The 27,360-nt window shown below is 54.4% G+C and overlaps 3 protein-coding genes across 6 annotated transcripts in view; all 3 read right to left on the reverse strand.

Moving 5' to 3' along the window:
- The window catches only part of FAM50A (family with sequence similarity 50 member A), a 6,695-nt gene extending 4,687 nt beyond the window's left edge, over positions 1-2,008 (reverse strand). Inside the window, exons 1-4 of the mRNA XM_044911897.1 lie at positions 1,817-2,008; positions 524-608; positions 322-421; positions 1-79 (exon numbers count right to left, since the gene is read on the reverse strand). Coding sequence (XP_044767832.1) covers positions 1-79; positions 322-421; positions 524-608; positions 1,817-1,927 — 375 coding nt within the window. The 5' untranslated portion in view covers positions 1,928-2,008. The remainder of the gene's footprint in view (positions 80-321; positions 422-523; positions 609-1,816) is intronic.
- Positions 2,009-2,765: 757 nt separating this feature from the next.
- Positions 2,766-8,901, reverse strand: GDI1 (GDP dissociation inhibitor 1). Of its 4 annotated transcripts, none has more exons than XM_021683295.1 (11): positions 8,696-8,901; positions 7,349-7,456; positions 7,111-7,210; positions 6,826-6,960; positions 6,160-6,358; positions 5,757-5,888; positions 5,074-5,173; positions 4,488-4,659; positions 4,044-4,188; positions 3,856-3,910; positions 2,766-3,766 (listed from the first exon to the last, which is right to left on the reverse strand). In XM_021683295.1, exons 1-11 carry the CDS (start codon positions 8,738-8,740, stop codon positions 3,614-3,616), a joined length of 1,344 nt encoding a protein of 447 aa, XP_021538970.1. In that variant the 5' UTR covers positions 8,741-8,901; the 3' UTR covers positions 2,766-3,613. The 4 variants fall into 4 exon arrangements, with proteins under 4 accessions (XP_021538970.1, XP_044767600.1, XP_044767601.1 ...); XM_044911665.1 differs by lacking the exon at positions 8,696-8,901 and adding an exon at positions 7,722-8,114; XM_044911666.1 differs by lacking the exon at positions 6,826-6,960.
- Positions 8,902-9,446: 545 nt separating this feature from the next.
- On the reverse strand, positions 9,447-17,126 carry ATP6AP1 (ATPase H+ transporting accessory protein 1). The gene is made up of 10 exons (XM_021683281.2): positions 16,937-17,126; positions 16,555-16,681; positions 14,107-14,181; positions 13,628-13,821; positions 13,113-13,153; positions 12,200-12,285; positions 11,519-11,757; positions 10,862-10,909; positions 10,543-10,774; positions 9,447-10,296 (listed from the first exon to the last, which is right to left on the reverse strand). The coding sequence occupies exons 1-10, from the start codon at positions 17,077-17,079 to the stop codon at positions 10,087-10,089; spliced, it is 1,395 nt and encodes a 464-aa protein (XP_021538956.1). The 5' UTR covers positions 17,080-17,126; the 3' UTR covers positions 9,447-10,086.
- Between the last annotated feature and the right edge of the window lie 10,234 nt (positions 17,127-27,360).

Genomic DNA, 27,360 nt, shown 5'->3' on the forward strand with positions numbered 1-27,360 from the left:
CTCCAGGGTGAAGGACAGGCTGGAGATCTTCCGCTTGGCCTCCTTCTTGCGCTCCTTCTCTCGTAGCTTCTCCAGCTTCCTACCAAGGCACAGGCACCATCACGCCCCACGTCCCCACCCTGAGGCTCCTTCCCTGACCCACGGCTGCCCGTGTGCTCAGTGTGGGGCCCGCGTGGCACAGGCCCGGAGCAGTCCTCCCAGCCTGGGGCACTTCAAGCTCATGGGCAGGCCCCCTCTCGAGGGGCAAGAACAGCCTGGCCTGCCCCGAGCACTAGCTGTATCTCGAGGGGAGGACTGTCGGCCGAAATGACAGGAACCCACAGCTGCAGCTCCTTCGACTGCTCTTTCTTGGCCAACTGCTTCTCCCTCTCCTTCACCAGTGCCTCCTGCTTGGCCTTCATATCATTCAGGGTCACAAGACCTGTGAAGTGAGGAGAGATGGGAGCAGGGGTCGGTCACCCGGAGCCAGCAAAGCGGCAGGCCTCCGGTCCAGGAAAGGGGGGCATGCACGAGCTTCACTCACCGACGGTGCTGGACTTGAGCTCTGCCTCCACGGCGTCATAGTGTGCCGAGAACTTCTTGTCAATGTTAGACTTCATGATGTTCTCCTGTTGGGAAGGGAGAAGAGCAGTGAGGGCCACCCACCACCCCACTGTGGAAGTGGGGACCTGGGTTCTAGTCCCAGGTCTGCCTCTGGACTCACGATGATGTGACCTTGGGAAAAATGTGTCCTCTTTCCTTTGTCAAAGGAAGGTTCCATGGGTCTATGAGGGGCCCTCCCAGTGCTGAGGATGCGAAATGAGGTGGGTTTTTTTGTGACCTCCATGCTGTTCTGGCCCCTCCATGTCTCCTGCTGGGGACCAGAGCTCCCTCAGTGGCCCGGGGTCACAGGCTCTACCTGCCTTTGGTGTTTTTCATACCTAGCCTTTAAGCTGAAGGTGGAGACCCAAGCCAAGGGGTGACAGGAGAGAGTGAAGAGTGGTCAAGGGGCCTAGTCCCCCACTGAGCAGTGTTGCTCCCTCTTGGCCCTAGATGTTGCCAACAGCTTCCCATGAGACCTCACTCCAGCCCAGCCCCATCCCACTTGGTACCACACAGGTCCCTCTCTGGCTGGTGGCCTCCAAAGGAGGGAGCCAGCAGAGAAATGCAACTCCAGCGGGCCAAACAGTTCACACTGAGACAGCAGGGCTGGGGCACCAGCGGGAAGTAAGGTTGAGCCAGGCCTTGGCATGCGGCTGCTTGCTTGGGCCTGGCTTCCACAGTACCTAAGGTAGCCTGCTCTTCGGACAAGTCTCCCCAAAAGGCCCCAGCAGAGGAATCCTTTCTTCCTGACAGCCCACCACCACTGGCCACTGACTAAAGCCCTTAGTGAACCGCTCGCACCCCAGACACTGAACTCTGCCTTTGTCCCAGTGCAAAGGGCTCTGGAATGAGGCTCAGTGGCCAGTGGATTGGCCAGGGCCCGTGGGGCCTGACTTTCCTGGCATCCAGAGGCCTCGTTCTCAGGGCTGAGGGGCCAGGTACACGAGGGGAGCCCAAATTCCACCAATGGGACCACTGACTATGGCTCCGCCCAGTTGGAGGCTTGTCACAAGCTTAGCTCGTCTCAGCCTTCTGGGCACATTTTACAGATGAGCAGACTGTCGCCCGACCGCTTCTTGCCCTTTGCTGGAGGTGAGCGAGCAAAGGTCCCGCCCCGCCTCGCCACCGGGGCTCTGCGTCCGCCCGCTCCCCCCACCCCGGGTTTCGCGGGGCCCCAGAGGGCCGGGGCGGCGGGCGGCGCGCGTGCTCCGAGACGCCCCGGCCTGGCCCGCACCTCCGCGATCCGCTGCTTCATCTGCTCCATCTGCTCGCGCTGCTTCTCCCTCTTCTTCATCAGGTGCATGGCGCGGCCCGCTTCGCTCGCGGCGCCCTTGTACTGAGCCATGGCGGCGGCGACGGCGACGGCGACGGCAGCGGCAGCGGCGACAACGGCCTGGTGGAGCCTTAGCGGCTGCAGACCGCAGCAGCCGTGCAGTCAGCTGACGCCCGCGCGGTGACGTCGGGCACCAGGGGCCGCGCGGTCGCCCCGCCCCTCCGCCCGGCCCCGCCCCTCCGCCCGCCCCGCCCGGCTGGCCTCCGGAGGCTGGACCCGTCCCTGGCTTCCTTGGTTCCCCATCAATTCCTCGACATTAACTCCTGGTCCGAGACTGGGTCCCCAGTCCTCCTTCATCCTGCTGACCCCAAGCCTGGGCCCCCAAGACCCTCCACTTCCTTAATGTTGAGCCCAGCCCAAGGCCAGATCCACACCCCACTCCAGTGCCCTTGCGGCCTCCCTGCCTGAGGCCTCCCTGGCTCCGACTCCTTTCTTTCACTCCCCCACCCAAGACTGGGCCCCAGTCTCCTGTTTCCCCAGGCCATGAAGCTGGGCCTGGGTGCCCTCTGCCTCCTCCTTGACCTGGACACAAGGACCCTGCCCTCTCCACTTCCACCCCTGCCCTAGGCCAGACCCCCTTCTCCCTATTTCCGCCACACTGACCCCCAGGGGTTGCAGTCCCGGTGCCAGCACTAATTTGCCAGGTGGCCTTGGGCAAGTCAACGTGACCTATTTCCTCCATACAGGTCCTTTTGGCTCAGGAGCTAATTCCCTGATGAAGGTGATTACCTTTCACACCCATCCCCAGCAAAGCTAACCCACAGACTGGAACCAATACAACGAACAGCCCAGGGAGCCGAGGCCCCGCCCACTGCCCAGTTTTTTGGGAAGCAAAACAAAAGATCTGGGCCCAGGTTTCAACACAGTTTTATTGGGAGGTTTTCTGTGAAATACACTAGAGGTTGGGGAAGGGGACACATTCACTTTGCAAGGTAAGGGTTTCCCACCACTAAGGGAAAGGTTGTGGGGTGGGGCAGGGCATACTGGGGTTTGGATCCATTTTCCCACCTCCTTCTGCTTTGCTCACATTTTTTTTTTCTCTCTCAGCAAATGCCAGAGAACACAAACACAAGAACAAGAAACAAAAACAGCAAGATCAACCTCCAACTGGGCCGCACCCAAGCCCTCTCCCCTCCCAGGCCGCACCAGAAGGCTGCGGGTGAGAGGCACAGTGCTCCCTTCTCAGATCGGGTGGGCCAAAGTTAATAAATTAGAATAAATTAACGAGGGGGGGGAGGAATGCAACTTTGTGCTGGGAGGGCCCCTTCTCTCCAACACACAAGAGAGTTGGTGGGGGGAGGCAGGGGGCATCTCCAAAGGCCACTACAGTGGGGGTAAGAGCAGTGGGGACAGAAGTCAGCTTTTCCTCCACGTTCTTCCCAAACAGAGTAGAAGAATTAGGAGTGGAGGGGGGAGAGACACACAAGGAAATGAACCCTCTTTTCCCAGAATAAGGAAGGGCCAAGAAAGAGGATACTATCCAACCCCCCGTCTCCCAGACCATCGCTAAGGTTAAGGATTTGGTCAGTGAATCAATGAGGTGGGTGACAGGAATGTAGAATGTGGTGGGGGAAGCAGAGAATGCTGGAAACCGGGGTGCCCAGCCACACCCATCTCCCCAGCCCTCAAGGAGAACAGACTTAGGTCAGGGGAGAGGGCACCAAGGGCTGGGGTGTGTGCGGGGAGGGGGGTTGTCAATCACTGGTCAGCTTCTCCAAAGACGTCATTCTGTTTGCGCTTCATGTTCTCAAAATCAAAAGCGGAGCCTGCCATGCGCTTGTAGATGTCTTTGATGTCATTGCAGGTTGTCTCGAAGTGTGTGGTGGCATCATAGGAGCAGGAACAGAACACCTGGAAATATCCAGAGCCCAGGGCCAGGGTGAGTCGGGCAGGGGCCCTGGGTGGGCAGCTAGGAGCCGGGGCCGAGATGGCCTGCTTACCTGGCTCTCGGAACCATCGTCAATGGGCTCATATAAGTCACTGATGGCCACAAACCTGAGGAGCAGAGAGAAGGGAAGGGAAAGACCTCACAACAAGCCTTACTCTCCCTGGTCTCTGCTTCCCCCCCCCCCAGCTCCTTGGCTCCCTTCCTTCCCCTCAGTGAGGCCCCAGCCCTTCAGCCCCTCACTTCTGGTCAATGGGCTCCAGCAGCTCCAGGGCAGGTTCAACTTCCTTTTCCGGCTCTGTAGTCTCCACCGTGGTGCTGGCGATGGCGATGTACTTGCCCTGTGCAGCCACGTTGTGTGCGTAGGAGATCATGCACACGTAGATGTCTGCCCACAAGAAGGGGCTCCGTTAACATGGGCACAGAGGGCCCCTGGAGGCTCGGCCCAATTCAGGCCTGCCTACCCACTCCTCCCCAGCCCTGCACAGCAAGCAGCATCCAAACCCACTCTCACAGAGGAGGAGAGTCCAAGCTACCCAATCGCTAGGGCCTCAAGCCATGGGGATTGCTATGTAGGTCCCCATTCTTCCATGCAGGAATCAGGCAGACAGCCCCAAGAATGATGGGGAGAGGCAGAGCCACCCCAAAGAGAACACACTGGAGGCAGTCACCTGGGACTCAACCTACCTGACTTCCTGTTAACTTGGTTCTGGGGGATGATGATTTGGCAGGAGTTGGCATCATTGGTGTTCTTGATGGGGTGGCTGAGGATACAGATGATGCGGATAACCTGGCCGGCCTTCCGCACTCGGTCTGGAATGTAGCTGGGGTCACAGATCAGCTGCTTGCAGCGGGCCACCTGTGAAAACACCAGAAGACCTATCCAAACACTCCCCTAGGTGGTTGTGGGGCTGAGTCCACGCTGAGGGCTGGCACTGCACTCCTCTGAGCTGTTACCCCGGCCCCTCCTGTAGTATATAGCTTCATCCTGTCCCTCAGGGAGGTGGGCCCCCATATGCAGGGCTGGGAAAACCCTTCTGCTGAGACACTGTGCTCAAGAACACTCCCCGGACCTCTGACACAGCACGTGGGTTTGAGATACCTCTCATCAATGGAAACGGCTATGTGGACTTCTGGAGCTCTGGTCCCCAGCCCAAGGCTCTTAGACCTGATTAGCAGCGGACCCAGCAGAGCCAGAGTCACTGGGAAGAGGGCCTCTAAGAAGGCCAAGCCCCACCCAGACCATCATGCTTGCACTGTGGTGAAGGCTTACCTCTCCCTCAGACTTCACACCCACCACCTTGCCATTCTCCATGATGATGTCATCCACAGGTTTGTTCAGCATGTATGTCCCTCCATAGATGGCACTCAATCTGCGGTGTGCAGAACGATGGTGGAGTCCCCTTCCCAGGAGGAAAACAGGGACAGGGTGCCCTCCCCCTACCAGCACTGGGGTACAGAGAAGGCTGCCCTAGGCAGGCAGAGCTCAGGAGACCTGGTGGTTCTTCCCAGCTCCGTCACTGCCACAGACGCAGGACTGAATCTGGAGTGCTCCTTCCTCTCTGGAGCTTCAGCCTAGAATATTCTGCAAAGGGCTAGTACGAGGGTGGCATGAAGGTACAGCTAGCTCCTCACGGGAACGGTCTGGGGAACAGAACAAAGGGCTCTGGAGAAGCCCTCTGACTCAAGGTTCAAAGGCCCAGGCCCAGCCCTGGTGCTGCCTGACTCGGGCTGGGAGCCAAGCAAGCCCGGTTGGTGAAGGCCTGGTTTTTCAACCCTGAACTTCAGCTGCCTGCTGCAGCACACCGCCCCCCACCCTGTCACCCAAGCACGGTATGAAGTAAATTAGACCACAATGGGAAAGTTCGAATGCTACAGAAATGCTCAAGGGTGCCATTTCCATTCTTGGCTTTAGTCTTATTTAGTATTGTCAACAGAAAAAAACCACGTCCTCACCTTGCAAAGCCCTGGGGCAGCTCACCAAGGCCGTAAAGTGGGTATAAATAAGGACTCTTTCCGTACCGAGCCAGGGACTCACTGTACAATTTGATGCGGTTGATGGTCTCAAGACAGGGCTGGTCCAGGTAGCTGGGGGGACGGGGTCAAAAGAAGAGGCTCCAGCAGCAGCACCCCCAGCTCACCCCCACCCAAACACCAGGCCAGCCTTCCCACCACCCTCTGTGGCCTGGGAAAGACTATGGGTCAAATAAATGCACAGAAAAAACAAAAAAGACAGTGGATAAGCGTGTAGCTGAGTGCAAGAAATGTGCAGGGTGGGTCAAGGGAGCAGCACGCAGGAACGGGGAGGGCAGGGTGCAGGCCAGACGAGGGGCAGTCTGCCATGCCAGCTTCCTCTCACTCATCAGTGCGGTAGAGGGCCAGGGCATGGCCAGTGAAGTCGATGACATCCTGGCCCAAGTCAAACTTCCGGTAGACGTCACGCATGCTGGTGCTCTGGGGGTCAACACCCTCGAAGGTCTTGGGGTCATTTTCATCAAAGTTTGCCACAAACACCAGGAACTTGCGGAAACGCCGTTTCTCAAACATGCCCATCAGATCTGTAGAGGCAATGTGAGGAGAACCTTCACGCCACAGAACATGAACCTCTCCTTCCCACCAGGCAGACCAAGAAAGCAGACACCCCACTCCCAGCTGAGTTTTGTTGCTGAGCACCGTGTAACCTTAAATAAACCCCTCTGCCCTTCTTGGCCTCAATTTCCCCATCTGTACAAAGAGGGGATTGGACTGGACAAGCTCTGAGGATCCTCCCAGCTCCAACACCTGGGGACGTTTCGCCGGTCAAGTGCAACCCCTGTCAAAAGGCTGAAGTCTTTTAAGAAAGAGCAACCACCCATGCATCCTCTTTGCGTGTGGACTTCCCTCCTGGCATCCACTGTGAGGCTCAGGGCAGTCGAGGGAGGACAGACCAAGGGGGCTTATGGTACATGGGGAATGTGACCTTGGGCAAGGGGCACCCTGCTCTGCCCCTCGCCATGATTCTCTGGCTCAGGGAACATGTACTCACTGGAAGCCAAGGCTTCAGTCTCGGTGGATGGCACTTTATAGATCTTTCCCCCCTTGTAGACAAAGCTGCCCTCCACCACCTTGAAGTCCAGGTAGCGCGTCACCTCTGTATACAGCAGCATCTTTACCAGCTGCCCTGTGGGGTGGTGGGGTGAAAACAACATCAGCACAGTCCCCCCCCCGCCCCCAGAAGTTCCCTAGCTGGTATGGCTGCCCCTTTTCTGGAGCCTGATCCTACTCTGGTCCTCCTACTCACCCCCCACAATACCTCTTTCATCTCTCTCACCATTGGCCATGAGGAATTTGGGGATCAGGTCAACGTTCCAGTCTCGTCCCCTGCCCATCGCCTCAGGGGGCCCCTCCAGCAATTGAAAACGCTTATACAGCTGCAAGCAGGAGAAAGAGAGACACCTCAAGGACCACCCCCTCCTGCCCCTGCCCCCCTTCCCAGAAAACCTGGGGAGCTACCCTGACACCCTGTGTGAGAGGCTAATGGGGGATGGGCCCAGGCCCAGCAGCCTCACCTCCTCCAGGGGTGTGATGGAGGAGCTCTCACCCCCATAGTAGGGGTTCCGGTCCATATGCAGCACTTTCTTGCCGTTCACGGACATGATGCCCGACAGGATACATTCCTGGGGAAGAGGGCAACACTCACTGCACTCCCACCTGCCCACATTCCCACCAGCAGCCCTGATTTGTTCCCCACCCTAAACCTGAGAGGAGAGCAAAGCTAGAGACTCGGCTCCAGTGAAAGCTCCTTCCACCCCTGGCTGGCCGCCTGGCCTAAAATCAGGGATGACAGTTTCATCTGACTAGTCTCTTTTATAACTTTGCTGACCAAAGGGTTGAACAACAGAGGAGAAATAACGAAGGTGCTGAGAAAAAGAGAGTGTCCACCAGACACAGGGATGGTCTGGCAACTACCATGCCAAGAAAGTCATCTACCTACGTAGGGCCATGCTAAAAGGCAAAAAAGACACAAGGAGCCACACAGGAGATCCAGCTGAACAGCCAAGGGCACCAGAAAGGGAAGTGAAGAAAGGCTGAACACTGTCCTGCAATCTCAGGCCCCACCCTGGGCTGCTCTTTTCTCAAAGGACTGGAGCCTCTGACCCTGTGCCTGCCCAGCCTCGGGAGGGGCTTCTGCATCCTGACTGAGGAAGAGGAGTCTCTCCAGGGGAGTGGTCCAACAGGGTTTGGGGAAGAGGAAAGATAAACACCCTCACCAGTTACTGTCAGCAGGCCAAGGACAAAGGCTGCAAATACTACCCAGCCTGTAATCTCCATGGGAAACCGTGGTGGGGTAGCGGGAATGTGCTCACTGGCCCCACTGCTCCTCCTTCTGGAACATTCCCTGGGTCCTCGGGCCCCATAAAAAGCCAAGAACGCAAGATGAGGGCCCAACCGGGCGAGACCCCCTTACCCAGGGTCCTTGTACTTCATCCCCACCAGAATTAGCGCAGGACTGGGGGGGGGGGGCTGGGGGGGGGGGGGGGGGGGGGGCCGGGGGGGGGGGGGTCGGGGGCACGGCGGGGGGACCTCAGGCCGACTTGGGGTGCGTCTTCGGGCCCAGGAGGCCTTGAGAGAGAGGGAGGGAGGAAGGGACTGGGGGGTCGGGCCCGAGGAGTCGAGGGGGCAGCTAAGTAGAGGGGTGCTTCTCGGAGACGGGGCCACGGCGGAGAAAGACGATGTCGCGGGCGGGGGAGGTGGGGGGGACGTTGGGCACGGGGCCGTCTTTTTGGGGACCCGAGCTCCGGGGAGGCAGCGCCGCGGACGGCAGTGACGGCAGGATGGAGTCGGCGGCCGGGGGCGGCAGCGCCGCGGGGAGGAGGGGGCGATGTGGGGTCCCGGGAGAACGAGGCCGCACTTACGGTGAGGCCGGTCCCCAGCACGATCACATCGTATTCCTCGTCCATGGTCAGGCCTAGCTGCCAGCGCGCGTCGCTCCTCCTCCTCCTCCTTCACCACAGCAGCCGCCGCCGCTGCCGCCGCCGCTGCCGCCGCCGCTGCCGCTGCCGCCTCCGCCGCACTGGACCAAAGATGGCGGCGACCGACGCCGCTTGACCCCTCCGCCGCGTCAAAGAGTCCCAGCCCCTCCCCGCGCCCCGCCGCGCCAGCAGGGGCCACCGCCTCCCCGACTCGCCTCCCAGGAGGCGCAGCCTGGGCCTGGGCCCCAGCACCAGCGCGGTTCCGCAGGCGGCGCCGCTCGCCGAGGGCCCTGAGGGGACTGGAGTGGGGCGGGACGGGAGGGACGGGCGGGGCGGCCGGTGCTGCGCCCCGCGAGGGATCCGTGCGCGGGAGCCGCGCGCGACCCGCCCGCCCCGCCCCCCAGGAGGCTGGGCGCGGCGGGTGCGCGCCGCTGCGGCAGCCGGGGGCGGCCCCCTCGGGAGAGGAAGCCAGCTATTGTCACGACGGTCTCCCCCCACTCCCAGGCACTGGCCGCCGCGCCCTTCCCGCGCGCGCCGCAGCCCCTCCGTACCCTCGCCAGTTAGGGACCCAGCTTAATGAGGACCCGCCGGCCTCCCCTTTGGCCTGGCTCCGTTACATCCGGGCGCCTCCTCCTGCAGCCCTTAGCCAAGCGCATCCCCTCGTGCCCAGTGCAGAAATGAGTTACAAGAGTTCTAAGCATGGCAACCTGTCTTTATTTCATTAAGAAGGAAACCACCGAGAAACCCAGGCTCCTGCCAAGCACCTGGCCGGAACATGCCAGAAAACCAGTGATCACACCCAGGCCAGCTGCTGTGGAGGTCCCTTCCTTCTCAGGCCACAGAGATAAACCCCAGTGTACTGCTTATTATTAGCACAACATCACCAAAAAACAATGACACCAGGCAAGCAGGACAGTTAAATAGTACTTCCACACCCCCCAAACTCCAGCTTCTAGCTGCTACAGGGAGCCCCATCAAGCCTGGGGAGGGAGCATTTGCTACACAAAAGCACTATAAACAGCAAGGGGTGAAGATACAGAGATGAGAATAAATAAGGGGGAGGTGGGGGGCCCTAGAACTCATGTCCTCTCCCCCCTATGATGACTGGGCCTGGGGGATTTGTCTACTATCTACGAAGAATATGTACACCTTGTTGGTACAGATGGGGGGTGGGAAGCCCCTCAGTGAGTTGAACAGGGAACAAGACAGGCTGAGGGGAAGTGGGGTTCATGCTATGGTAGGAAGAGGGGAAGCCCTTCAGTCCAGTGTGCCTCGAGGTGGGAAAGCAACAACCTGGACACCATCACGCCTGCAACCCCCCCACAGGAACAGGGTCACACAATCTGGGTCAAAGAGATAGTGGGGCCCTTGTGGTCGTCAAAGCGGTCCATGGTCTTGAGACTGAGGATCATGTGTAAGCCATAGGTGAAGATGAAGAGCATGAACAGGGAAGTGAGTAGCCCCATCCAGATGCCTGGGGAGAAGAAGCCCGCACAGTCGCTGGCGTAGGAGAACTGCTCGCCGGTCACGTTGAAGGCTTGGATCTGTTAGGGGATGCAAAGGACCGTGTGACCCCACACAGAGGGAGACCCAGTGAGGGCTGGGGTTCCCAAGTTAGTGGGTAGTCCAAATCTCGTGGGATGAGAGCACTGCGGGGACAGACGTCTCAACTACATTCCCATCCCCCATGCCCAAGCCCAAGCCCAAGCCCAGACCCAGAGATGCTGAGACTCATCAGGTCTCTGCTCCCTCCCTCCTACTATCCCCAGTCTGGGCCCCACGTTCCCTACCTGGAAGTCCTGAAGATTCATCTGCCAGAGAGAGGGCTGCCTGTGGGGCACGAGGAGATTGCCATTCTTGCTAAGGCTGCTGACATACTCGCAGTGAAAGGAGTAGACACTGGGCCCCGTGACCTGGGAGGCATTGAAGTGGGCAACAGAGTTGTTGCTCTGGATTTCGAGGCTCTCCATGGTAAACCAGTGCCGGGCAGACACTGGGTAGAAGCGGTTGGCCAGAATGAACCTGAGGGAGGCCATGTGGGGTGTCAGGCAGCTGGGCAGGCTGGAGCCATGCCGGCCTGCCCACATGTCAACCGCCCCTCAGACTCACCTGAATGTCACTGTGGTACCAAAGAGTTGTTCATAGGTCAGTGAAAGCCTGCAGGACCAGAGTAAGAGGTGAGCTGTCAGGCTCTAGGAGGGCCTTTAGCATCTAGCAGTAGAGCAAGTCCCTCAGGTCTACTCTACCTCAGAGCCACCTTGAAGAGGCAGTGTCCTCACCTGACAAATGGCAAAACTGAGGCCCCATCACATCGAGGTCAGAAACCAGCACCCAGGTTCCCTACCTCCAGCTAAAAGCACCTTCCTCTGGTTTCCCTGAGCCCACTGCCCCTCCTTTCAACTCCCCCTTGGGATTGCTGAGAAGCATAGATTGGACTTTGGGGATAAAGGTGGTCTCTCTCGCCACACAGGGAGGGTACAGAAGCCCTCGAAGAACTAACTCAGGCCTGGTAGACACCCTTGGGCAGTCACCGTGAGGCGGTTCAAGGGTGGGGTGGGAGAGAGGAGTATCAGGTTCCCCAGTGATTGGGAAGTGTTAACAACCAAGGTTCCAGGCAAGGACTAGAAGGCATGGAGAGACAAAACTCTGAGCAAGCCCCATCCCAAGAGCCCTCCACCAGCCCCACCCCACGATCCCACCTGCTTCCCACAGTGAACGACCCCCCAGCACACACACCCACCTGCAGTGACAGGTACTTGCCCTTACCTGGCAAAGGAGTCATTCCAGAAGGAGTCCGTCAGGTTGAGCTCCTGGACCCCAAAGGTGAGGGAGGTCAGGTCCTCCCAATGGTCCCTGTATGCCACCGAGAAGTTCTGGGCCCAGAATAGGATCCGAGGGGCAGTGTCATTGTAACTCACAGGGGGATGGACCGCAGCTGCCACTGACTGTTTCTGCAGCAGCTGACGACCTAGCCCCCCGGCCACCATGGCTACATCACGGGCCACCTGCACAGAAAACCCACAAGCCTTCTTTCAGCGGCCCTGAGAGCACAGCCCAGAACCAAGCCACCTGCCCTCACTGTCCCCACCGGGCACCCTCTCCAGCAGCTGCAGTCCTACTACTCATACTCAGAGGCCCTTCCTCCAGAAAGCTCTTCCCGGCTGACCCCTAAGCCGCTGAGATCTTCCTAGTCTCTCCAAATTAGGAAAACTTGGGACGTATTGTCCAAATACGCCAGCCCATAAGGCCCACTGGGCAAGATGGAAAGCTGCAGCCTGGAAGGAGGAAGCATGACTTTCCGGTTCATCCTCGTCCCCCCCCACAGGCCCAGGGAAGAAACCAGCCCCCCTAAGGCCCTCCACTCCGAGCCACACACCCTCCAAGCCCACTCACCATGTGGCCTCTGCCCACACCTCCCAGAGCCCTGCCGAAGGGTACATTACATACCCTGGAAGGGCGCACCGCTGTGAGGGCTGCTGTGTATGGAACGTCTTCAGACTTGAGCGTGCTCAGCACCTGCCCAATGACCTCATCTGAGGAGCAATGGGGAGAGCAGAGAACCAGGTCACGGGCAGCTACTTACAGTAACATCGCAACGCCTGCTAGACACCGTCTGGCCGTCCCACAGCACGGGACAGCAGACATGAGGCTGTGCCCTTCCATGTGCCACATTAATGGCTTCTCTTGATGCTGTTTAGTGGGATCACCTCGTTGAGGTAGGGACCACCAGATGTCTGCACCGTCAAGTCTCCCACCCCTGGCAACTGACATGTCCTCTGTGGTGGGACACTGAGACCTTCACAGAGCTGGCTCCCATCAACCTTCACTAGTGTTTTCAGTTTCCATCAAGGATCCCTAAGAGCAGCTACTACTTACCCCACCTGCCCCCAGCCCCCCCGCCTCCCCGGGATACCTACGGCCTCAGTAGTCGGCTCCTTAATGCCAAGCCCTAACTAAATTAAATGAGAAAAGACCAAGAGATCTAGAAAACTCCAAATTCACTTATAGGTTTTCAATGACCTTTCCCTGGGGAATGACTGTCCTTTATAGCAGAAGAGCAGTCCTCAGCACTGGTTTTTGAAACACTGCTGGTCTATTAAACCCCAAACACTAAGATTCGCACTGCTGGAGTGGAGACTGACTCCACGGGCTCTCACACGGAAGACCCCAGCTGAAGAGGGGTGAGGCCTGGCGCGGCAGGGTGGGGGGGTTCCGCATTTCTCTGCTCAGCTGCCAGTTGTTCTGAGAAGCAGGAGGGCCACCCTGGGAGTGGAGAGGGACTCAGGAGCTCTGAGGCAGCTCTCTGCAGCCAACGGCTAGATGAGGCTGGAAGATGTGTGCCCTCCCTGGCCCCACTCACCGTTGCCTGTGAGAACTTCCCTCGGTGCCATCAGACCTGAGCTGAGGAAGGGAGGCAGCGCATTAGAGCCCCGCAGTCCAAACAGCTCCCCACCGCCTTGGGACACCTCCCCTCCCCTCCTCCAGGCCACCGTCCTTCCCTACTAGCCCCATTCAGCAGCGCACTCTAGTTGGGGGGCTCTGGAAGCCACGCTCACTCCTCCCTCTGCACCTCCGCTCACTACATGGCCCTGCCCTTGCCCCTTCTGCCCCAGCTTCATGGTCACACTCAGGCCCTGCCAGCCACTCTGTGGACGCATCCCAGCTAGGGGAGTTAGCCCCCCACCAGCAGGGCCCACGTCGGCGTCACTCAGTACCAGGCACTAACGCCTGATTCACCGCTGACCAGAGGTCCTTCCCGCCTCTTCTAGACATACAAGGCACCTCCTGATACGGCTTCAAGGTACTGAACAGGAGGACTGTTGCCTCTGGCTGAGTTGTGCTCACCACTCTCTGGGCTCTGAGGCTGGGACATACCTGGATGTGTAGGGCAGGCGGATGAGCAGCAAGGCCGGGAGGCTGGCATTGAGTTTCAGCTCCCGCAGGGTGGCCAGGTCCACATGCAGGGGGCTGGCCCCGAGCTTCTCCTGCAGGTAAGTGGTCAGAGTGCTGACCGCATACCAGTCGACAGCAGGAAGCACCAGAGAGGAAGGGGCCAGGTCCAGGGCATTCTGGGGGCCAGGGAGAGGCAGAAGGATGAGTTAGCAAGGGACCAGTGGGCCTGGGCCAGCCCCCAAACCTCTCTGGCAGCCCTCTCTGGCAAGGCACACCCATACCCACACTGGGGTCTTATTCGAGGTCAGGAAGAAAACACCCCACATTCCTGGCCCCTGACACCTCAGGCCTTTCTACCCCCAAAGCCAGCACCTCTGGTTCCTAAGGGGACAGTATTTATTGTGTTGGGGGAGGGAGTGCACGACAGCCCCCATGGCCCTTGGCTGAGAGAGGACTCTTACCTCCAGGTTAGCAAAGGCACTATCCTGCTTGTTTCCAAACACGCCACCATAGGCTGTGAAGTCCTCAATGCTCAGCTAGTAGGGAAGCAGAGAAGACGCCTCAGAAGGGGGGGCCAGGGCAGGGGCAGACACCTTCCCTGCACATTTGCAGGGACAGCAAAATCTCATTTACAATCAGATAGGTTCTGGTCAGAAGATTGAAAAAAGGCACGTTTGGGGGTAGGGAGTGGAGGAATGGAAGGTTCTCTTTTTGTCTTTCAGCACCCTCCTGGTAGGGTGAGAGTCATGGGGTTGGGAGGAAATCTGCGGGCAGCTGACTTGTGGTAACCTCAGGATTAAGAGTCAGCCACCTGCCTTCAGATGAGGAACTGGGTAGGGAATAGGGAAGCTGGGGGAGGGGTTACGGGGCAGCGAGGAACATTCACTGCAGGCCCCTCCCGCCCCGCCACCGTCCCATCCCACCCCCAGGGCGGAAGTCACAAAAAAGGGGAACCTGCAGGCCAGTTGCAATGGCTAGCACTGCCTATGTCCAGTCTGGACAAGATCCTTTTTAAAAGAGAGCAAGAAGTTCCTTCCCTGCCTGGTTTTGGTGGAAGGGGGGAGAGAGGTGAAGATGTTGGAATATGCTGGAGAAAGCACTGAAGTCTTCTGAGCACTGCAGACCACAGTAACCATGACCACAGTCCTTTTCCTCTACAACCTAGAGATGTCCTTCAACTCCTGCCCCTCCACCCCGACTCCCAGCTTCCTCTGGCTTTTCCCAGTTAGGCCCAGAGGCAATCTTAATCAGTTTCCCTAACCTCATTCTGTTTAGTATACACACCTGCCCAGCCTCCTCTCCCTTCTAGACAGGAATCCTAATGCTGTTGGGCTGCCTGGGTTCTCATTCTGAAAGCCCAGGAACCACTGTGTCCTCTCGGTACTCCTTGCTCAAAACTGCCTAAAGCCTCCTGCCACATTTAGACTGCAACCACCCTTCTCCCCCTCATCGCCTGGCTACCTGGCTAACCATTCCCTACCCCTTTCTCTCCCTCACTACACTCCAGCCACACCAGCTCTTTCATGGGCTCACCAAGAGCACTCCTTGCCCAGGGCCTTTGCACCTACTGTTCCCTCAGCCAGGAACGCTCTTCCAGCCATACCCACATGGCTCTGTCCCTCCCTCCATTTAGGTATCTGTTCAGATATCCTTCCTCAGTGAGCCCTTGCCTGATCATCCTTATCTTCAACAGCCAATCAATCATTCTGTTCCCTTGGCCTGCTTCCTTCTTCTCTGAGAACTATAGCATTGACATTATGTCATACACCAACTTAGCATTTACCTGTTGCCCTCACAAGAATGTCAGCTTCCTCCAGGTAGGGGCTTGGGTTATTCTGCTCACTGCTATGTCCCCAACACCTAATGCCTGGTACACAGTGGGCAGTCCATATTTGGCAAATGAATGAGTGGATGAATGCCATAAGGGGACCCCGGATAGATGTTTTACAAGGATTGTAAGAATTGCTCCTCAGTCTTCTGATACAGGTGGTATCTTCATTTTACAGATGAGGAAACTGGCATTCACAGATTATCTCAGACGTCCAAAGGTTGGTAAATAGTAGAACGAGCACTGAGTTCCAGTCTAACTACATTATTTACCACCTCGTGGAAGGACTACAGGCCAGCATAACCAGCACTATCCGCCCACAGAGCAACAGAGCAAGACCACAAGAGGAATGAGCCACACAGGCCACCACTGAGGAAGGAATAAGCAGAGGCTCGATAACCTCCCAAACACCAATTCTATACTGCCCTAGAATCTCCTCGTGGTCCATATGCTTGCTTTGGAGGCAGAGACCTGCATGGCAGGGAAACTGTGTGCCAGAGCACAAGTGGGGGGTGTCTGACAGACTCAGGCTGGAGCCAATTGTGGTGTGCATAAACCACGGAACATCAGCCAATGGTTGCACCTCTACCAGCCTCAGTTTCCTTGGCAGTAAAACCAAGCTAATGACATCAGCTTAGCACAGTGCATATGAAGCACTCGATAAATGATCATTTTTCAATTATCTCTATTATGATCATTAAAGTTAGAATCACAACTCTGTCACCCATTAGCTGTGTGACCCTAGGCAAGTCATTTACCGTCCTTGCACGTAAGTCTTCCCATCTGTGAAGAGGGCTGATAATCCCCACCACAGAGAGTAGCTCAGATAAGCGCTTGGTACTCAGTAGGCATCTGGCCTCTGACCCCGGGGCTTCAACCCGATTAAGTCAGTGCCATTTCAAGGCCCTCACTGTTCCCACTGAACCGTCTCCTGCAGGCCTTCCCAAGAGAAGAGCCACACGTCCCTACAGTTGGGACAAGGTCACTGAGGCTTCCCTTGGGGAATGGGCCTCAGTGTCCTGGGGGGAGGGGCCTGACTTCTTTCCGATGACTGAGGGAGAGAGGGCTGGGGCGGGCGCACCTTGTCCTGCAGGAACAGCAGCACATTCCGGGGGCCCAGCTCCAGGGCGGGGTCTAAGTAGGTAGAGAGCTGCATGTCGCTGGTGATGTGGCCCTCGTGGGTGTTGGCCGCAGGACCCCACAAGTCCCTGGCAGGGGACAGAAGAGGTGCTGTCAAGTGGGGGCGCAGGGCTTGGGATCTGAAGCTCATGGGCTCCCATCGTGATGCGTGGGGCCCCGAGTCCTGACCCGGCTGGCTCACTACGGGCCGCCGAGGAAGGGACAGTTGCCCCCCTGCCCCTCTCGGCCGCCGCTCGTTGAGGACAGCCCTGGAGCCGGGCGAGGGCACCTCAGCCGCCGCGGCGCGCAGCGCAGCCTGCCCCGGCCCGGCCCGCCACGCTCACCGGTCACTCGACCACAGCACCAGCGGCACCTGCTGCTCCGCCGCCGCCACCGCCATCAGCAACAGCGGCAGCCACCGCATCTGCCAGAGCGCTGGGGCCTGCCGCGTCCCCGCCTGCACCCGAGACGCTGCCATCGCCGCCATCACAGCCTCGGCCTCCACTGCCTGGGCCGCCGCTGCCGCCGCAGATCAGGTGACAATCGCCCCCGCCCGAGCTCCGCCCCGCGCCACCATTGGCTCGGGCGCAGGCCTGCTCGCCAGGCCCACAAATGATTGGGTTAAGATCACGCCACTCACGGCCGCTCCTTTTCACGGATTGGCTGTACGTGTCTCCAGGCGCGCACGCTCCAAGTAGGAAAGGAGGCAGGGCGGAGCTCCGCCGGCTCCCACCGCGCGCCACTGACACCGCGAGCTCCAAACGGGAGTGGGGCGGGGCTGGGACTGTTGCGCTCCCTCGGTCTCCCACCCGCGGGGCTTCGCGTCTCCTTGCTTTAATCTTCCTTCCGCTTAAAATTTCCTACAGATGGACTCTCCCTGAGACAGGTGAGGAGAGAAGAGGGCCCAGGATAATGTCCAGAGGAACGTCCAGCACTGAAAATGGGCAGGGAGGAGGAGGGTCTAGAAGAGAGATCAGAAAAGGAGCATCAAGGAGGAGGGGAAGAGCCAGGGAGAAGTGTGGTTTCAAGGACACCAAGATTAACAATGTCAGTGTCAACTGCTGCCAGGAAGCAGGTAAGATGAGGACAGAAAACTGTTTCTGGAGACTTTGGCAAGAGCGATGTCAATGGGAGGAAGGAGACATGGTTGTAGATTGTCTTTTCTCGAAGTTTGCTTTAAAGAGAGGAAAGAGAGTGACAGCTAGAGTCAGAAGGTGGGAGACACCGCCTCAAACGAATTGAAAGACTTTTTATCTTTTTCTGTGCCATTTTTGATTTCTCACATTGGTGACTATTAGAAACAAAAAGCGGGTAACTATAATCAAATATTGAACTCCTGTTAAGGATATGTACACTGATTGATTTAGGAGGAAGTGAACTGATGCCCGCAACTTAGTTTGAAATGCACCAAAAATAAAATGGAGGGAAGTGTGACTACAGATAGGTTTGTGATAAAGCAACAATAGTAAAATGTTAATGGCAGAACCTAGGGGGTGGATCTATGGGTGGGCACTGTAAGCTTTTTTTGACCTTGCTATATGTACTGGATTTAACGGTGACCCCCTGGAATTCATATCCATTCTGTAAGTGTGACCTTATTTGGAAATAGGATCTTTGCAGATGTGATCAAGATAAGGTCATGCTGGATTCAGGTGGGCCCTAAACCCCGTAACTGGTGTCCTTATTAGAAGAGGAAGATTTGGACACAGGGCAGAAGGCCATGTGACAATGGAGACAGAGTGTTGCAGCCCCAAGCCAAGAAACCCCTGGACCTGCCAGAAGCTGGAAGAGGCGGGAGTCTTCCCTAGGGCTTTCGGAGGGAGTGTGCACCTACCTTGATTTTGGACTTCTAGCCTCCAGAACTGGGAGAGAAGAGATTTCTCTTGTCTTAAGCCAGCTGGTTTGTGGTAATCTGTTACAGCAGCCCAAGGAAACCAATACACTGTATGTTTGGCATTTTTCATAATAAAAATACAGAGAGAAGAAAGTATGATAATGCCCATTGTCAGCAAGGATGTTAGGAAGTAGAGTCTCACTTACACAGTGGTAAGAGGATCAGTTAGTAGAACATTTTGGGGGGATAATTTGGCAGCATCTAACAAACTGTAAAATGTGTATGACCTTTAACCAAGCAGTTTCCCTTTTCCGGATCCATTCAACAGAAATACTCAGCTGAGCACAAGCTGCATCTACAGAGAGGTCCACTGTGGTACTGTATGTGGTTGCAGTTAAGTTGGGTGCTCATGATTGGACACCGGGACAGTACACCCAGCCGCTGCAGCTGCCGCCCCTGCCGCTCAAACACCAGGACATTTGTGACTTAAGCCAGGAGGCTGCTGAAGAAAAGCACCACACGCAGGGCCATGCCTCTCGTTAGCAGAATTTGGCTTGCACGCAGAGCCCTTGATACAGTGTGGGATCCCGCAGGAGGGCTGGATGCTGGGAGCCAGCTCACAGTGTACAGCAGGACTACTGCCCGGCCCTGTGTGGCTGACAGCTCACTGATTGCCTCTGCTTGTCAGAGAAACTGCTTGAAAGAGCTTGTGGTTGTGGTTGTCACAAGTGTGGCTCAGCCTGGGACAGTGGCAGTTCTGCCTGGGGAGAAGAGGTGAGCTTGACAGGACATGGTCGAGGAAAACTGTCCAAAGGTGGCTCTTGGGTCTCTCTGAGTTGGGGACTGAGAGGTAAAGCCAGTTGGGAACAGTTAAATTTAGGGTGTTGTGGGGCCCCCAAGTGGCAATGGCAGTGTCCAGGCCAGCTGCAGGGAGGGGTTTGCACTGGAGCTTATTCTATCCCCAGAAGCCCCAGAGGGGTTTGAAGCCCTGGTACCATTATCTGATTTTTATTTTAAAGGGCTGATCTGGCTGTGGTAAGCAGAGCAGACTGGAGGGGGTAAGAATGCTAGCAGAGACCAGTAGGAGGCTGTCTCCTCTCTGGGAGAGAGATGACAGGATGACAGGAGCTTGGCCAGAGTAATGGAGGGGCAGAGAGAAGGCTAGAGAAACCAGAGGCTGGTTCCTCGCCATTGGTCTGGGACTGAGGTTTGACCAAGTGGCATGATGGCAGGATGGGGGCAGGGGCCCTGGGAGCAATTGAACTGAGAAGTTGGAGCCAGAACCAGAGCTGGGGCAGCCAGCGGTGGGGAAAGGAGGGACCAGCCCACCGCACGACCCTGGGGCTCAGTTGCACTCCCTCATTCAGTCACTCACCGAAGTCCCGGAGAATCTGCCTGGGCTGGTGCCCAGTGGGGAAAGAAACAAGAACCCTAAATGGCATCATAGTGTAGGTGAAGTCCTCCAGGCCCAGGACAGACCCAGCAAGTCACACAGTTTGGGAGGAAAGTTCTATGGCAGTGCCACAGGAAGGAGTAGAAGAGGTCAAGGGCAGGGATGGACGCCCTGGGGACCAGGAGAAGGTGACACAGAATGACAGGAGCCAGTGGCCACGGGCAAACTGAAGAACACAATAAGCACTGTTTAAATCAAGTTTTGAAGCAAAGGCTTTCTCACAAATGTGATCTTGCTGGCCGGCAGTGTCGCCGAAATGCTCTCATCCTCAGTGGGGGAGCTCACCTGTTGCTGCTTTTATTCCTCTCTGAGTTGTCAGAGGTCCTTGGAGTGGCGACCCTCGAGGCTTCCTAAACACTTGCTCTGGGCCAGGCACTGAGTCAGACTTGGACCACCCCCCCCCCCAAAGTTCACAATCTGATCTAGAGGAGATGCAGGACAGTAGGTCACAACACAGGATGATGGATGTTGAAAAGGGGGAGAGAGGGCCCGGAGGGAGGCACAGAGGGGCACCCGCTTGAGGCTGGTCTGACCAGGAGGTGACATCTAAGCTGAGTGATTCACACCAATTGTTGACAGTACCAATGAGTACCTTCTGTCTGTGGGCTTCATCTTTAGGGTAAAAGCTTCAGTAATTCATTAAAACCCTTCTGGGCCCTCATCACCCCCGTGCCTTCTTAAATTGCTTTAATATAATATTGGACGTATACCAAAATATGTATAATATCTATGTGCTACACAGATTACGGATGTGTTACGTGTATACGTGTAATCTAATTACCTGTGTATGAAGTATGCAATAAAAGGAATCCTCATAAACCTGCCCCAGACTTCAACAGGCCACTGCCAATTCCTTGGCCAGGCATCTGTGTCTCCCAAATCTCATTTTTCTGCCTCCCCCCAGAAGTCATTGCTAGCCTGAATTTGGTGTTTGCCTTTCTCTGGTTTTTCTTAGCAGGTTGACCACTTATGTATGTGCCCATAAACAGTCTAAGGCTTAGTCTCCTTGTACTGGAGCTCGATGAAATGGCACCGTCCTGCCTTCCACAACAGATGGCTTCATTCTCTCAGGGGCCGTCACCGGGGGTGCTTCCTGTTGCTCCCTTTTTTTTTTTTTTTTTTTTTTTTTTTGCCGTGAGGCCCTTCATGACCTACGAATGCCAGATGTCTCAGGTGCCCTGGGAGACGGCATATCACCGTTCACAATTATTCAGCCTTCTCCTTCCCTGTAAGAGCAATTCTCCTTGCCCACTGCCAGGCAGGAGAGGACCTGGAGGTGCCAGATTTAAGGATGCCCCCACCATCGCTGTGATCCAGGGATCAGAAGACACCGTGGCCACGGTGGGAGCCTTTCAACCCCCTGGAGCATTGCTGTGCAAACCCAGAGCCCCATGCTGAGTTTGCTGTGAGGATGAGAGGAAGGGGGCCGCCACCTCACTCCCGGATTCCCAATCACCCCAAGTGCGGGCCCCCAGCAGGATGGAATCCACACCCAGGGCCCACTCACCCTGACCACGGCGCAGCCCTTCCCAGGCTCGCCTTGCCTGCACGCTGCCCACTACTTGCCCTCAGCTGGCCTGACCCACATGCTGACCACAAAGATGGAAAAGGACAAAAGCACAAAACAAAGATATCCAGTGCAATGACATATCAAAGCAAACACTCCCTTGGCATCGTCCAGTCCAAGAACTCGAATGTCTATACCCCCAAATCCCCTATCATTCCTCTCTAATCGCCTCCCTCTCACTTCCGCCAAAGTGACCGTGAACCTGACTTGTATGATCTGCCCTTTGGTTCTTAGGATTTTACCAATTGCATTAATTTGTTCCAGCTGTTTTAACAAAATACCACAGACTGCGTGGCTTATCAACAGCAGAAATTTAAAACATAATAGTAAAAAGAAAAAAGAGGGGAAAAAAAAGAAAAAGAAATTTATTGCTCACAGCGCTTGAGGCTGGAAGTCCGAGATCAGGGTGCTGGCAGGGTGGGTGAGGACCCCCTTCCAGGCTGCAGATCTTGCATTGTACCCTCACTTGGTGGAAGGGGCAGAGGAGCTCTCAGGGGCCTGTCAGGAAGCACTAATCCCAATGATGAGGGCTCCACCCTCAAGATTTAAGCACCTCCCACAGGCCCCACCTCTTAATACCATTAGGGCATTAGGTTTCAACACATGAATTTGGTGGGGGGGGGGGGTGGACACAAACATTCAGACCACAGCAGCAGTTAAGCATGCATCTCTAAATATGATGGCTTTGTTGTGTCTATCTGGGGACTTTCTATACATGGAATTATTCAGTATTAGATTTTGCGTCTAGATTCTCTGCTCAAGAATGGGTGGTTAATGCCAGTCATCGCTTAATAGCAATATTGCTGCTTGGCATTCCCCTAGATAAATATTCTGCCAGCCACTGAGCTCCTCCGCCGGTGAGGGACATTTGAGTGGTTTCCCACTTTGGTCAGTAGGGCTAACAGTGCTGCCAACAATTGTGTATACGTCTTGTGTGCATATATATGTGCTTTTCAATGGGCATATACCTAACTGGGGAATTGCTAGGTCCTAGGGTACATGTACTGGGTTGAATAATGTCCCAGAAAATTCATGCCCACCTGAAACCTCAGAATGTGACCTTATTTGGAAATAGGGTCTTGGAAATGTAATTAGTTAAGATGAGGTCATGCTGGATTCGAGAGAGCAAGCCCTAATCCAATGACAGGTGCCTTTGTATTTATTTTTATTTTTTAAAGATGTATTTATTTGAGAGAGCACGGGGCAGGGGGCAGAGGGGCAGAAGGAGAGAGAGAGAAGAGCTTCAAGCAGACTCTGTGCTGAGCACAGAGCCTGATGTGGGGCTCGATCTCAGGCCCCTGAGATCAGGACGGGAGCCAAAACCAAGAGTCTGACGCTCAACCGACTGTGCCACTCAGGTGCCCTGGCTGGTGCCTTTTTAAGAAAGAGAAAAAGAGGGGTGCCTGGGTGGCTCAGTTGGATAAGCGACTGCCTTCGACTCAGGTCATGATCCTGGAGTCCCGGGGTGGAGTCCCGCATCGGGCTCCCTGCAGGGAGTTGGCTTCTCCCTCTGACCCTCCTCCCTCTCATGCTGTCTCTCATTCTCTCTCTCTCAAATAAATAAATAAAATCTTTTAAAAAAGAGAGAGAGAAAAAGAGGGGTGCCTGGGTGGCTCAGTCGTTAAGCATCTGCCTTTGGCTCAGGTCATGATCTCCAGGCCCTGGGATCAAGCCCCGCATTGGGCTCTGTGCTCAGCGGGGAACCTGCTTCTCCCTCTCCCTCTGCCCCTCCCCCTTGCTTGTGTTCCCTCTCTCACTGTGTCTCTCTTTGTCAAATAAATAAATAAAATCTTAGAAGAAGAGGAAGAAGAAGAAAAGACACAGACACAGAGAGGAGAAAGTGATGTGGAGGGGAAGGCAGAGATCAGGGGTACTTGTGTACAAGCCAAGGAACACCAAGGGTTACTGGCCACCACCAGAAGCCAGGAGAGAGGCAGGGAACACATTCACCCTCAGAGCCCTCAGAAGGAACCAACCTTGCCCACACCTTGACCTCGGGCTTCTGGCCTCCAGAACTGGGAGAGAAGAAATGGCTGTTGCTTTAAACCTCCCAGTTTGTGGTACTTGGTTACTGCAGCCCCAGGAAACTCACAAGGTGTATATATTTTCTTTCAGCTCTACCATTTGTCATTCCTCTTCTGTGAAATGCCTGCTCCTATCAATCTTCCCATTTTTTCTTTTTTTATTTTTTTATTTTTAAAGATTTTATTTATTTATTTGACACAGAGAGAGACACAGCAAGAGAGGGAACATAAGCCGAGGGGGAGTGGGACAGGGAGAAGCAGGCTTCCTGCCGAGCAGGGAGCCCGATGCGGGGCTCGATCCCAGGACCCTGGGATCATGACCTGAGCCGAAGGCAGACGCTTAACGACTGAGCCACCCAGGCGCCTCTCTTCCCATTTTTTCTTAAGTTGGCTCCAGGCCCAACGTGGGGCTCAAACCCACGACCCAAGATCAGGAGTTGCACGCTCCACCGACGGAGCCAGTCAGGCGCCCCTCCTTTTCACTCTCTTAATGAGGTTTTCTGATGAACACAACTTTTTAATTTTAGTATAGTCAAATTTACCATTTTTTCCTTTATGATTAATATTCTTATGTCCTTTGTAAGAAACCTCTCCCTGCCTCCAAGACTATGGAAATATTCTCTTACATTATCTTTTAGAAATTGTTCTGTTTTTCACACTTTTATGGATGGTGTGAGGGGTAGGGTCAACTTTCTTTTTTTCCATAGAGATCTGCAGTTGTCCCAGTACCGTCTATTAAGATGAACATCCTTGGGCACCTGGGTGGCTCAGTCGGTTGGGCGACTGCCTTCGGCTCAGGTCATGATCCCGGGGTCCTGGGATCGAGTCCCGCATCGGGCTCCCGGCTCAGCGGTGAGCCTGCTTCTCCCTCTGACCCTCTCCTCTCTCATGCTGTTTCTCTCTCACTCGCTCTCTAATAAATAAATGAATAAAATCTTAAAAAAAAAAATAAGATGAACATCCTTTTACCCACTGTCTGGAAATGCTACTTTTGTTGTATACTAAGTGTCCATATAGCTGTGGATCAGTCTTGGGGCTATTTCATCGCCCTGGTCAGTTTGTCTATCCAACACCACACTGCCCCAATTACTATAGCTTCATAATAAACTGATGCCTGGTAAGGCAAGTTCTCCCACCTGTTCTTTTTCAACAGGCTCTTCTTGGGCTATTGTGCTTCCATATAAATTTTAGAATCAACTTGTCAGATTGATTAGATGATTTCTAAAATCCTGATTGTTTAAAATTGTAGTGAAGTATAAAGTTTGCCATCTTAGCCAATTTTTTATTTTAAATTTTTTTCTTGTAAAATATCCATAATATTAAATTTACCATTTTACCCATTTTTTTTTAAGTAGGCTCCGTGCCCAGCATGAAGCCCAACACGGGGCTTAAACTCATGACCCTGAGATCCAGACCTGAGCTGAGATCAACAGTCAAACACTTAACTGACTGAGCCACCCAAGCGCCCCACCATTTTATCCATTTTTAAGTGTACAGTTCAGTGACATTAAATACATTCATATTGTTGGGCAACCATCACCACAATCCATTAGCAGAACATTGTCATCATCCCAAACTCAAAGTCTGTCCCAACTAAACACTTCCTCCCCATCTCCCCCTTCCCCCAGCCTCTGGCACCCACCGTTTTATTTTCTGTCTCTATGACTTAGACTACTCTAAGGACCTCAAACAAGTGAAACAAATCATAAAATATGTGGCTTTTATGTTTAGCTTATTTTGCTCAGCAGAATATTTTCAAGATTTAGTCACATTGTAACAAATGTCAGAATTTCTTTCCTTGGGGCGCCTGGGTGGCTCAGTCGTTAAGCGTCTGCCTTCGGCTCAGGTCATGATCCCAGGGTCCTGGGATCGAGCCCCACATCAGGCTCCCTGCTCAGCAGGAAGCCTGCTTCTCCCTCTCCCACTCCCCCCTGCTTGTGTTCCCTCTCTCACTGTCTCTCTCTCCGTCAAATAAATAAATAAAATCTTTTTTTTTTTTAAGATTTATTTATTTGAGAGAGAGTGAGAGAGCACATGAGAGGGAGGAGGGTCAGAGGGAGAAGCAGACTCCCCGCTGAGCAGGGAGCCCGATGCGGGACTCGATCCAGGGACTCCAGGATCATGACCTGAGCCGAAGGCAGTCGCTTAACCAACTGAGCCACCCAGGCGTCCAATAAATAAAATCTTAAAAAAAAAAAATGTCTTTCCTTTTTGTAGCTGAATAGTACTCCACTGTGTGTGGCCACATTTTGTTTATCCATTCATCTGTCCATGGACACTTTAGTTGTTTCCACCTTTTGGCTATTGTGATTAATGCTGCTTTTAACACTGGTGTACAAATATCTGCTTGGGGGCGCCTGGGTGGCTCAGTCGGTTAAGCGACTGCCTTCGGCTCAGGTCATGATCCTGGGGTCCTGGGATCCAGCCCCACATCGGACTCCCTGCACAGCGGAAGCCTGCTTCTCCCTCTCCCTCTCCCCCTGCTTGTGTTCCCTGTCTCGCTGTGTCTCTGTCAAATAAATAAATAATCTTTAAAAAATAATTAAAAAAATCTTTAAAAAATGGTATTTTATAATTCTTTGTTGCTGGTGTGTGTATAGAAATACAATCGGTACTTGCATATATTGATTTTATAGGTGGGAAACTTTCTAAGTCCTTATTTCAAAAAAAATTGTAAATTCTTTTGGGTTTTCTATGTAGACAATCCTATAATCAGCAAATAATGAATGTTTTCTTTCTTTCTTTACAATCATCATCCTTTTGATTTCCTTTCCTTGTCTTACCACTAGTACACTGTTGAAAATTGGCATCCTCATTTTGTTCCAAATTTTGAAGAGAATGTTTCTAAAATTTCAACATCAAAAATAATTTTTACTCTAGCTCTTTTTATAGATAGTTTCCATCAGATTAAGAAAGGTTTTTTGTTTTTTGTGTTTTTTGTAGACAGACTCTTTCAGATTAAGAAAGTTCCCTTTGGGGCACCTGGGTGGCTCATTTGGTTAAGCAACCACCTCTGGATTTTGGCTCAGGTCATGATCATAGGGTTGTGAGATGGAACCCCGCATCAGGCTCCGTGCTGGGTGTAGAGCCTGCTTAAGAGTCTCTCTCTCCCTCTCCCTCTCCTCCTATCTCTCTCAAATAAATAAATCATTTTTAAAAGATTCCCTCCTATTGATAGTTTGCTAAAAACTTTTAAAATTACAAATATGTTATCAAGTGCATCTTCTGTATCTATTGAAATAGCCATATGGGTTTTCTCCTTTATAGAGTTAATATGGTGAATGGTATTAGTAGATTTCACAATCCCAGGACAAGCTAAATTTTGCTGTGAACATAAAACCACTCTAGGGGCGCCTGGGTGGCTCAGTCGTTAAGCGTCTGCCTTCGGCTCAGGTCATGATCCCAGGGTCCTGGGATCGAGCCCCGCATCGGGCTCCCTGCTCGGCGGGAGGCCTGCTACTCCCTCTCCCACTCCCCCTGCTTGTGTTCCCTCTCTCGCTGTCTGTCAAATAAATAAATAAAATCTTTAATAAATAAATAAAACCACTCTAAAAAAATTGTCTATATGAAAAAATCAAATTGCAGCATCTATACAGTAAATATCTGTAGTTGTTTGTTCAAATGGATATATGTGGGAAAAGTGATATTATATTTGGACCCGCAAATGCAAATTGGCCAACAGTCTGTGTCCCCCACTGCCCGAGTGATTTTTTTCCCCTTCTGTTTTTTTTTTTTTTTTTTAAAGATTTTATTTATTTGACAGAGAGAGAGCAAGAGAGGGGACACAAGCAGGGGCAGTGGGAGAGGGAGAAGCAGGCTCCCCGCCGAGCAGGGAGCCCGATGAGGGGCTCGATCCCAGGACCCTGAGACCATGACCTGAGCCGAAGGCA

Source organism: Neomonachus schauinslandi, chromosome X (genome assembly GCF_002201575.2).
Source record: "Neomonachus schauinslandi chromosome X, ASM220157v2, whole genome shotgun sequence".
Lineage (NCBI taxonomy): Eukaryota > Metazoa > Chordata > Mammalia > Carnivora > Phocidae > Neomonachus > Neomonachus schauinslandi.